Genomic DNA, 13,447 nt, shown 5'->3' with positions numbered 1-13,447 from the left:
TCCCACATCGGCTAGTAAGGTGAACGAAGCATGCCATATATATGGGTGTGGATACCTTACTCTTGAGGACGCGTTTTGGGGTGGTGTTGGCCATTCCCGAGAACAAAGCCGTGAGGCCGTGGGCCAAAGCGGACAATATCCTCATGCGGGTTGCTTGGGCTGTTACATTTGGTATCAGAGCCGGGACCCGGGCAGGTGTGCCAGCGAGGGCGCTGGGCTCCCCGAGGGGGGGTGGATTGTGAAGTCCCACATCGGCTAGTAAGGTGAACGAAGCATGCCATATATATGGGTGTGGATACCTTACTCTTGAGGACGCGTTTTGGGGTGGTGTTGGCCATTCCCGAGAACAAATCCGTGAGGCCGTGGGCCAAAGCGGACAATATCCTCATGCGGGTTGCTTGGGCTGTTACAACACCAGGCCCTAATTAGTGGTTTCAAAGCATGATCAAACCTAAATGACGCTAGATGTGGGTTGAATGGCATCAAACATGACTCGGACAAAAACTCTTTTGGTTGAATGAGGATAGACATGGGTTTAAGTCACGTTAGACATGATTAACACAAAGATTCTCTGCCTCATTCACGTTAACCACTAGGAGCTGGGCGTGAGTAGTCAAATGAAAATCTATTATTTTCTTTAACTAAGTGTTGAACATATATGTTATAAGATAAATTACTCACATGTTATATGTTGTTGTATGGTTCTAATTCATTATATCTTGATCTAGGATGAGGTAGGTTGATATTTAAGTTACTTAAAGTTGTAAGTTGATGAGAGTTGAAATATAGTGGAGTTGTATGTGTTATGTAGTGTGGACAATAGTTGTGTTGAGAATGCTTAAAGCATGAAGTTGAGTTGTGTTGATTGACTTAGGACTGGAAGAAGAGTGTTGTTTTAAATTTTGAATATCTCACTGTGAGAATATAGTGGTGTGATGTTCTATGAGCCCAGTTGTTCAAAACACTTCTTGAGAAGTTAAATTTTGAAGCGAAATGTTGAGTCTCTTCTAAGACCTTAATTGATATAGTATGGAGTCAAGTCAAACAATATTGTTTTATAAGCGACCAAATGTAGATCTGTATGGAAGAAAGGTCAAGTCATATGTGTATAAAGTGACTAATTGAGTAAGATACAAGGTTGGGACCAAAACCCCCAACTAAGTACTAGAAGTGTTGTAGTATTTAGTGGTAGTCGATAGGCTAATTCAATAAAAAGCTTAGTCATGCAAGGTCGTGGATTATTTTAACCCATATTTCATTGTTATTTTAATCCTAGATAATGTGTCATAGATTATTATAGATTGAACAAGTGGTCATTCATTGTTACACAACACTTTTGACCACGATGATTATAATGTGGTCATGGTTTTATATCTATGTTTTTTCCCAACTTACTACGTACTACTACTAGGATGACAAATATACTTGTACCCGCGGATAATACTCGAACCCGTCCCGACTTTGACGGGGAATACCCGGTTTGACCGGGTACGGGTACGAGTAAAACCCGATATATTAAATCGGGTACGGGTACGGGTACAGGTATGTACTTACCCGTCTCGTACCCGTACCCGTACCCGTTCCCGTTCTCATTTTTAATTTAATACTCACTTTCAATTTAATTATATTAAAAAAATTTAATATTTTTTTATGTATGATTATTTATTATAATATGAGATAAAGAAATAACCTAATTATAATTATAATATAATAAAAAAAATAATTTAAAAATATCATTTTTTATTACAAAAAATAAAAAATAAAAAAATTGACGGGTACAGGTACGAGTACGGGTATACCCTATACCCGACGGGGACGAGGATGAGGATGAAAATCTATACCCGACGGGTATGGGGACGGGGATGGGTTGAACTCGCGGGGATGAGAACGAGTATCATAAAACCCATACCAAACCCGCCCCGTTGCCATCCCTAACTAATACTCATCAAAGGAGGCCATAAACCCACCATAATGCTACTAGGGCCAACCTTATCCCATAATCGAAATTTCATCATTGAGAAATTTCGTATGGTAATATAGAAAGATTATTATATGAAAATAACTAATATTTAAATAATATCATACGGTAATTATTAGAATGAAAAAGTAATATGAATTATGGTGTATTAGTTGAGGAGGGTTACAAGAACATATATTATATAATAGTTTGTGATACAACTCAAAAAAACAATTCCTAACTCACCATAACAGTAAAATTAACTAATCTTATTTTGGTATAGTAATTAAAGTCGTGCTTAAAATGATATTAAAAACAATATATTTAATTCATGTATTATTAATTTAACTATTTTGACCCTCCAAATCAGTGATTTAAAACCCGATCAAACGGGCCGGTCGGACCGGTTGGACCAGGAACCGGTGGTCCAGCCGGTCCGAATCTTAAATTAGATCAGTTATGTAGTCAACCCGTTTCAAACTGGATTGAACCGGTCAATTTTCCAGTTCAACTGGTAAACCGGTAGGTCAAATCGGTTCAACCACTTTTTTTTCTTATTTTTTTTAAAATTTTTATAAGGGACCATAAACCACAAAAATGATAATGAAAATTGAATCTCTTAATGGAAGAGCAAAGAGTCTTATTAAATATAACAATAACTACTTGTTCTAATGTATTTGTTTATAATACATACAACTTAAATAACTTTTATAGTATATTATTAATTTTAAATTATATATTTAATAATATAATACCTATGTATATATTACATATATTATTTTGTGATATCAATTGCAAACATATTATATATGGTCATATTATTTATATTTTTAATTTGTATTAATATACAATTTAACATGTAATTTTTTATGTATTTTTTTACAAAATAAAAATAAAAATAAAAATAATTTTAAATAAGATAGAAAAATTGAAATTTAAAATAAGATATGAATTTATTAAAATTTATAAGTATAAAATATATTTAATATGAATTTTTTTAATAAAAATAAATAAAAATTGAGTCATACGATTCAACTAATGACCTACTGGTTCAACCTTTGACCCACTGACCCAGTACCTTAACCAGTTCGATAACTGGTCCGGTTTTTAAAACTATGCTCCAAATACTCAGCCATCAAGAGACACGCACAGAAGAAACTTATGCTTTACATGTCTCGAAGAAGGTAAAACTTAAAATTAGGGATTTAATTAGAAGGTTTTAATACAACTATACAAGTGAGAATAAAAGGGATAATTAGCATATTAATATACATGTTAGCATAATAAAATAAAAAGGTAATTATTATAGTAGATGTTCGTTTAAGTTGACCGGAATCACCGGATATAGTAAGATCATTAGTGGGTGGAGATTTAATTACATGATTTATAAATTATAAGAATTTTTTAAAAGTATTTTTTAATTATAAAGGCCTAATTAAAAATTTGAAAAAACTATAAGGATTTATGAATTAATTTAACCTAATTTATATTATGTTTTTACTAATATATTGTTCATGTATTTGGAAATTTTGGATTAAAAAGATCTATAATCACAATAAAAAATATTACATGCTGTTACATATAAAAAATGTCACTATAAATATAATATATTCATGTATAAATTTATTTGACATATATTCACACATAATTTTAGATTTTAAATAAAATTTAATGTATTATTATAATATATATAACATTTTAATAATATATCAACATATAATATATGTAAGTATAAACATATTTAGTACTAATTTTGAATGAGATTTAACAATATATTTTATGGATTATTATAACTTATATTTACACATTTTAACAATATATAAATATTATTATATATACAATATAGGTAAAAGTAATATTTATTGACAAATATTATTTCACTATAAAGTGTATATTATTACATAACAATTTCTTATAATGAATTTTAACACTAAAATATGTAGAAAATCATAAGCTTGAAAGCTGTTGTAATCTTTATAATTCTTACTAATAAAAGAAAAACGTTTTCGACAAATTTAGACCTTCCCATCTTTATTAAAATTGTGTGGTATTTTTGGTTAATTAAAACACTAAACAGATATAATAAATTAATAACAATAACCCTTTGATTTCTAATTATTATTAGAAATGATGTCTCTTAATGCATATTAACTTTCAACCTTAATTTCATCTTCTTACTATATGGTTATTACACAGTGCTGAAATCTCTAGTACATATTAACTCACAATCTTTCATCTTCTAACATTTATTCACGACCCTTAAATTTCTAATTATTATTTGTAACATCATTATTTTAGGATGGGAATAACTCGCAGAGGTTGTGCCTTATGTAAGGTAAGCCCATATATCTCAAATATCTCAGACATATCTATGTCCTGTAGCTTTACCCCATCAGCAAGCTTCCAATCATAGTTGTATAAAAGAGAGGCCAACGTAACATGCAGAGTCCTATAAGCAAATGGCAATCCAGGACAAATTCTTCTTCCAGCTCCAAAGGGTATTAACTCTAAATGCTGACCTTTAAAGTTAGTTTCAGTGTTCAAGAACCTTTCAGGTAAAAATTGATTTGGATTTGTCCAAATACTTGAATCTCTTCCCATGGCCCATACATTAACAATAACTCGTGCACTTTTAGGCACCATGAAGCCACCTATTTGAGCATCAATATCTGACTTACGTGGCACTAATAATGGGGCTGGTGGGTGCATGCGGAAGGTTTCTTTCACAACTGCTTGTAGGTAAGGAAGCTTTGAGATGTGTGATTCTTCAATGTGTTCACCATTGGTGAGGATATGCTCAAACTCTTGTTTAACCTTTTCTAGTTTCTCCGGATTACGTAACAACTCTGTCATTGCCCATTCAACTGTGCTTGATATTGCGTCTGGTCCCTCCACAAATAAATCCTAACATGACCAACAAATGAAAACAAACCAAAAAGATGGATAACGTGAAATATCAGTAGGATTTACTGATATAAACTGTGAATGAAGATTTTGTGTAGCGATGAAGGCAATTTAATTCTTAGCTTATAAACTAATTTTTATTTTATTTTTATTTTTATATTGAGTTTGACCCTTACTCGATCACATTATAAGATCAACAAAAATCAAATTTTACCCTTTTATTACCTTATACTTTCATTCAACATTGTATAATATATATTTTCTAGGGAGTGATTGCTCTTACTTTTATCAGCTTTAGGCTAAACTTTATATTCGTATGCCCGTTAGTTATTTAGGTATATGGTTAACACGTATCTAAATTTTGTATCAAACTTCAAAAACTTTTTTTTTCTCTTTTTATATATTATATATTACTATAAGGTAACTCGGATAAATGCCGTAAAAGTTTGACTTTGCCAAAGTTCATCATTTACTACATCTACAAAAATGGAGGTGTAATGTACCCACTCACTCAGTATAAGCAAGAGTTATCGAGTGTTTACATTAAAATTTATTGTTGAAGTAATTAGATTTCACATATATATATATATATAGAAAGAAAATTACTTATTATAAGTTATTATTAGTGTAACTTTACTTAAACTTATTTTATTTAATAATTTAATTTTATATTAAATTTTTACAATTTAATCGTTAAATTAAAAATTTTTAATGCATAGATTACGTCTGTAAAATTTTAAAAAATTTAAAAATTATTTGATACTATGTTTCATCAATTCAAATTGATGGACAATAAAAATATTTTATATGTTTATCTTAATTACTGAAACAAAGTATCAAATTTTTTAAAAATTTGTAAACTTGATTTATGCATTAATATATTTTAATTTAATAGTTAGATTGTTAAAATTTAAGGTAAAATATATACACACACGAACATAAAAAAAAATAGTCATTAAAGTATTCGATATAAAATATGATTAAAATATTTTTATAGTTCTTATAGTTTCTTTAATTTTACCTTTTAGTCTCTATAATTTAAAATTAGATCATTTTAGTCCTTGTACTTATTTTTTTTTATCCTTTTTAGTCCTTATAATTTAAGATAAATTTTTTTAGTTCTTATAATTGCAGTTTTTTAATATTTTTAGTCTTTATTGTTAATTCAACTTTTTGTGTTTGAAATTGAATTTATTTTGCTAAAATTAATCTAAATTAGGTCTTTTGATGCATTGTATCTCTTTGTTATCCTCATCTATAACATTTATTGTTGAGACACTCTTCTTTTTTTATTAACAAAATTGAAATTGAAGTTCTCTATCAACACAAAATAAGAAAAAAAGGTGTATTACTGAAATAATCATCATCATGATTTTTAAAGTATAAATTACTGAAGTCCTTTTGTGTTAAAAAAATATATGTATATATACTTACCACAAATAAATGCAACACATGAGGGCGGGTGACTTGTGAACTGTCTTCAAGCACGAGTTCCAGCAGAGAATCTAACACATCATTATTGCATGCCATGGATTCATTTTTTGATGCCCTTAAACGCAATCTTTCTTCTACGAGTCCATCAAAAAATGAAATTAACTTTCCAAAATAACCATTCATTCTTCTCCGCGCACCTTGTGGATCAAGAAGGCTAAGAATTGGGAAAAAGTCCACAACATTAGGCCTTCCAGATTCTTTCATGATACCCCAAATGATGTCCTTGAACTCATGAGACTTATAAGAAGAGTAGTGAGCCAAATCCATTGAGAACAAAGTGTTTGATATGGAGTTAAGAATGGTTACTAAGACAACCTCACCAATATCCAAAGCTTCACATTTCTTGCTTCTTTCGTTGACATAATCTAACAATTCTTGCACCTTCCTTTGACGAAGAGCTCGTGTAGAATCAAGCTTTTGGGAAGAGAAAACTTTTGTCGCACAAATTCTTCTGAGGGTCCTCCACTGAGCCAAAGGTGGCATCCATGCAACTGAAAGTATGTGGCGGTCAAGTACTCGACCAGCATCTGGCAAGGTTCGGCTAGAGAAGATGTGATCATTTTTATGTAATACTTCTTTGGCAAGTTGTGGAGAGGAAATAACTATGGTGGTGATGCTACCAAGCTTAAGAGTGATAATAGGACCATGAATTTGAGAAAGCTTGGCAAGTGCTTGGTGAGGTTGATTTCCAAGCTCCAAGATGTTTCCTATGATTGGAAAAGGTCGAGGCCCTGGTGGGTATTTGGAGGATTTTAGTGTTTTGAAGATGGAGACTAGGACATGAATGCTTGCCAGCCCAAAAAAGATCAAGAGAGATGTAAGGTATTCCATGATTATGTTTGTTTTCCTTCCCTTGCTAGTTTGTTTTTGTATGTGGAAAGATTACACTGTTTAGCCAGAGGTGAAAAAAACGTGTCCTGCTAGTAAATCTTGAAAAAGTTGAAAGAAAGTTGACATGTCTACTTCGTTCAATAAATCTTGCATCAAAATAATAACCACAAACTCTTGTTTTGGGCCGATTTTTTAGTGTAAGACAATTAATAATAGTTTACTTTGCAGATTATATCTAAAAAATTTCGGCACCTTAGACAAAAATTAAATTTGGAAACTCTAGATAATGATCTTAATTGTTTTACTGAATGTCCGGCCTATTACTTTAGAGTGTGTTTGGATGAAGAATTTAAATGGAATAATTTATTTATTTGAAGAATTTCAAATTCTTTGAGGTGAAATGTCTTGTTTGGATGGAAGATTTTTAAAGAATTTGAAAGTCAAGCATTTGTAAAATTCTCTCAAATAGTATAATTTCAAATTCTCTCAAAAAAGTAAGAATTTGAAATTCTTCATATTTTTTTTCTTCTTATTTCACTTATATATTTTATTATCTTATATCTTATCTCTTCATATTTTTAATTACTGAAAATATTTTAAAAATTATTAAATATTATCTAATATTAATTTTTGAAATTATTAAATGATTAAAAATTAGCTAATATTTATTTTTATAAAATTTAATTTAAAATTCTTAATATATAAATATATTTTTTAAATCAATTTTACCATAGTAGAATCAAATTATCATATTTAACCTAATAATTTAAAATATAAGAAATTTGAATTGACCTATCCAAACAAAATATTTTAAGAATGATAGAAATTGAAATCAAAATAATTCAAATACCAAGAATTTAAAATTCCTTGAATTTGTAAAATTCTTCATCCAAACACACAATTAAGAAATAGAGAAGGTTGTTAGAATTTAAAGGCTAGATTATTACATGTGTTAGAAACAATTAACAAAGTGGATAAAAACGTGAAAATTGGAAGCAATACAGAATAGCTTTTATGGTATAGCGTATGAATTGGGACATAAGCAAGTATATATGGACCATATTGTGCAAAATATCTGATTTTTTTATATATATTTTAAAATCAATATATATTTACACCAATCTCACTCATTATAAATCTATTTTGTAATGAATTATGGTATTTTACTTGTTGGTTATGAAATATTATGAGACGGATTTTATGAATTAATGTCCCAATAACGTGTTGGGTTATTCAATAAGAAAATAAGTATTGAGAGGTCTTTATTATAAGTTTTCTACCTAATGCATATTTACAACAATAACGACATTTAATTAAATTTCTAGAAACTGGGAAGGAAAACTCATAATTAAATATCTAAGGCTCCATATTAAAACTATCAGTAATACTAATAGATACTAGAATGACTTCAGGTTAGTAATATTGTTACCATATATTACATGCTACAAGTGTGGTTACCCATGGATTATTAATTTAAAATACATTTTATATGATAATGTATATAATAAAAAATATATTAATTTTATGCTTTAAAGTGTATTTTATTTAATTTTAAAATTATTGTTATATTTATTTTATAATAATAGAAAAAAGTTGATTGTGTAGTATTTTATATCAAAAGTTGTTAGCTTAATTGTTTTTATACTTATGCTCTTTAATTAAGGATGATGGTTTGATCCTAATTTTGGTATAAAGTCACGATGAGAGATATCTCTTTATTCTTATCGAAGATGACTTGATGAATAAGAGTTATACATCCTTATTAAAACAAAAAAAAAATCTTAATTATCAATTGTATGAATTACTTTTAAATAAGTTTGGGAATGGACATGTTGTATGTGTTAGACATAAATTAATTAATCTTTTAATATATTTTTTTTACTTAGAGATGCAAAATTGTGTTTTTGTTTTATTCTTGGGTTAAAAATGTTAATAACTTACGTATGTTGAAATTATCAGTTGATTGAGTTGTTTCATCTTTTCAAATCCATGATATTTAATTATATCAATTAATTAAGCTTCATAAATTTAAGATGCTTAAAATGAAAGAACAAAAAAAAATAATACAAAATTACATAATTTAACTATCTATTATGTAATTAATATCTATTAATCAACTGATAAAATATCTTGGTTGAAATATTAGTATACCATGTAAATTTCAAAGAGTAACTTACATATTACTACTTAAAATAATATAATTAAATAACATTTAAGTAAATGTAATTTTTGACTTGTAGCAATCCAAACATAATATAGAATTTTTTTTTATGTTGTTTGATATGCACATTCTTTTCATTCATGGGTTAACCAATAGCAAGGTATATCAGATTGTTTGTTTTATCCATTACTTTAATAGGATTTCAAACCTCAACATAGCAATCTCATAAAAAATTGAAAGACATGTGTTGCTAACCGGATATAATAAAAATTCAACAATATGTTGAAATTTAACATATATTTTATAAAATTTATAAATCAAATGAAAGGATAATAATGAGTGTAAGGGATCAAAATTTAAACTTTTTTCATAATACATTGATTTCATAAAACATAGAGATAATTTATGAATTCATGGGTAACACAATAAGTTTTTCAAATAATCTTTATCGTTTGCACTTTTATTTTTATAGTTTTACTTACATAAGCAACAACAATCTCCCAATAAAACGTTATTCCCTTCAAATCATTGATGCATTTTTTTTATTATCTTTCAAAATATGATCATGATTATGATTCAGGTTTTACATTTACAAAACATAATATGCATTTTCAAATTAAACATAAAATAAACACGAAAAAAACCAACATGTATTAGAAATGATTTTCAAATGAAACAACAAATAACCACCAAATAAATATCATATACCCATGACCTTTCAATATTAACATAAATAAAATGTTTTTCAATTAATGTATATATACAGTGAAAAAATTAAAAAAAAAACACCAAAATACATTAGAAATATTTTTCAAATGAAACATCAAATAAACCACTTGAGAATGAAAAATATATAATGGTGAAAATATGATGATTGAAGGTTGTTTATATATATAGATTAAAATTATGTAATGAGAATAATTTCATGTGAATGAAATGTGTATATCCAATATCTTTGAGAGTTGTTTCTTAGTATTTATTATTGTTTTAAATGATAGTAATTAAAGATATTTATTAGTAGAGTTTTTTTTTCCTACATGTATTTATTGGAGAAGTTGTTTACTTTTGGAGAATGGAATGTGTATACTAGGGATGACACGAAGCGTGTATGTGGGTTTCTCTATACTCATCCCTGTCCACGTTCTCATACCCTATACTCATCCTCGTCTTTATACCTGACAGATATATTTGTGTCCTCATCCCCATATACTCGTACCATATTTGTTCAAAAGTTAATTAAATATTATTTTTGTAAAAGAAAATATAAAAAATAAGAATTTCAACATAAAAAAGTAATTACAAAAATTAATTAAACTTTATTTGACATAAATTAAAAATAAAGTAAGAAATTACATAAATTTTCAGTAAATTCTAAAAAATAAATTATATATTTATAAATTTAAAATGGGTACAGGACAGGTATGTATATGCTCATCCTTGTCTTCGTACCCGGTTTAATGAATCGGGTATTACCAGTGTCCGATCAAATGATGTATTCCTGGTTAAAGTTGGGACGGGCTCAAACATTATTCTCTGATACAAATTTACTTGTCATCCTTAGGGATGACAAATATACCGGCCCGTACCTGTGGTAATACTTGAACCCGTCTCAACTTTGACGGGGAATACCCGGTTTGACCGGGTATGAGTAAGGGTACATGTAAAATTTAATATATTAAATCGGGCACGGGTATGTACTTACCAACCCTGTACCCGTACCCGTACCGTCTTCGTTCTCATTTTTAATTTAGTATCCACTTTCAATTTAATTATATTAAAGAATTTTAATATTTTTTTATGTGTGATTATTTATTATAATATGAGATAGAGAAATAACTTAATTATAATTATAATATAATAAAAAATAATTTAAAAATATCATATTTTTTTACAAAAAATAAAAAATAAAAAAATTAACAGGTACGGGTACGGATACGGGTATACCCGATACCCGACGGGGACAGAGATGGGGATGAAAATCATATACCTGACGGGTACGAGTACAAGGACGGGGATGAGTTTGATTCGCAAGGACGAGGACAGGTATCATGAAACCCGTACCTGACCAACCCTGTTGTCATCCCTAGTCATCCTAGTGTATAACCTTATTTTGTAGTATTTAGTGCTATAAATGTTAGTCATTAAAAAATATTTATTAGTATAATTTATTTTTGCTGCATATATTTATTGGAGAAATTTTTCATTATATATATACTGAAATAATATATAATAGAAAAATTGGGAGAATTACCAGTTAATTGGGGAATGGGACATAAGAGAACTTTAGATAGAGGGAGAAATAACAATATTTATTAAGATGGATGGTAGTGTTTAAATAGATCAAATACTAGAGCTGTCAAAGTGGGCCGGGACTCGTGAGCCAACCCGACCCACCTTGAAAACGGGTCGGGCCGGGCCAAAAAAATTGAAGTTTTATAGTAGGTGGGTATATCTCAACCCGACCCACCTGGACTAAACCCATGGTGGGCTGGGTAACCCACCAACCCACCATTTTTTTTTACAATAAAAATTTAAGTATGATTTGTAGTTAATTTTGTATGATGAAATATTGAAAATTTTTATTTTAGACTTTTATCATGATTTGTATTTAATTTTGTATGATGAGTTATGACTTATGACTATTAATGATGCTAATTTTATGACTATTATGTTAATTTATAATTAATTTTAAATTTTAAATTTTGTTGATAATTTTTTTAAAAAAAATTTATTGGGCTGGTGGGCTGACCCGTATAACCCACCAACCCATGATGGACCAGGCCGGGCCAAATTTATTTTGAGAAAATTAAAAGTAGACCGGGTTAGATTAGCTCGTTTTTAAAGTGGGTCAAGGTGGATCGGCCCACATGGTCGGGCTGCCCCGTTTTGACAGCTCTATCAAATACGTTATTTAAAATTCTCTTAGCAATTAAAAAAGTATGACTCGATCGAAACTATTATTGAAATACATACTTATTTTTAAATTGTAAATTATAAAATTTATATATATATATATATATATATATATTAATTACTAAATTTATATTAAAGTTATGAAATCTATTAATAAATTATGAAAAATAATATGAAATGAGAAAATGAAAGTAATATTAGATAAATTATTTTAATACATAGATTATTTTTTAAAAATTATTAGATTTTTGCTTTTGCAGAATTTATGTAAATATTTATATATATTATTTAAAAAAATTGATATTATATTTATTTTTTTATTTTGTGAAGTGAATTATTTTGATATTATATGAAGTATCGTAAATTGTATAACATGATAATCAATTATTGTTTGGGAAGTTATTACAAAATTTATGTGGAAGATTTTATGTAATTTTATGATATATATATATATATAATATTAAAAAATTATATTAATTTTTCTTATTTTGATTCATGAAATTAATTATTGCTTCTGAAAGTTATGAATTGCTTCTGAAAGTTATGAAATCTATTAATGAATTATGAAACTTTAATAATTAATATAAAGGAGAAAAATGAAGAAATATTAGATAAATTACTTATAAACACTAAATTTATGTAATTTTAATGATATATATATATATATATATATAATTATGAAACTTTGACAATAAATATGAAGAGGAAAATGAAGAGATATTAGCTTTTTGTTTTTGCAGAATTTATATAAATTAATGAGTGGGAAAGTTAAACTCAAATGTGCATAAATTTTTGTGCGTTTATGATTATAGTTTTTTTTTAAACTATGATATTGGTAGAATATTTATTATTACGAATTTTGTAAAAAATTGATCTTTTTTAAAATTTTAATTGTATTAAGAGTATCTTCTTAACATTTTTTTATTTATCAAATCTAAGATTCAAATTAAAAATGTTAAAGTTTGAAGATCAATTATGACATCAGTTTATATATATACTATATATATATATAGATAGATAGAAAGAGAGAAAGAGAGAGAAGCTAATTTAGTTATTCATACATTAACATATGCATCTAACACATAAGTTTTTCTATTATATATTTTATTAACAAAGTATTTGTCATTAGAAATAATGACTTATTTCTATTGAAAATTATAAATACACACAAGATAAATATTTTTTTT

General features: G+C 27.8%; 1 protein-coding gene across 1 annotated transcript; it reads right to left on the bottom strand.

Annotated features, from left to right (window-relative positions):
* Positions 1 to 4,044: 4,044 nt before the first annotated feature.
* Positions 4,045 to 7,355, bottom strand: LOC145955479 (cytochrome P450 76T24-like). Its single transcript, XM_083070268.1, has 2 exons — positions 6,296 to 7,355; positions 4,045 to 4,861 (listed from the first exon to the last, which is right to left on the bottom strand). The coding sequence occupies exons 1-2, from the start codon at positions 7,184 to 7,186 to the stop codon at positions 4,247 to 4,249; spliced, it is 1,506 nt and encodes a 501-aa protein (XP_082926394.1). The 5' UTR covers positions 7,187 to 7,355; the 3' UTR covers positions 4,045 to 4,246.
* Between the last annotated feature and the right edge of the window lie 6,092 nt (positions 7,356 to 13,447).

This window comes from Cajanus cajan, chromosome 3 (assembly GCF_000230855.2).
Source record: "Cajanus cajan strain Asha chromosome 3, NIPB_CcT2T_4, whole genome shotgun sequence".
NCBI classification, from domain to species: Eukaryota; Viridiplantae; Streptophyta; class Magnoliopsida; order Fabales; family Fabaceae; genus Cajanus; species Cajanus cajan.
Note: the sequence above shows the minus strand (reverse complement) of the source record. Positions and strands in the feature narration are given on the sequence as shown.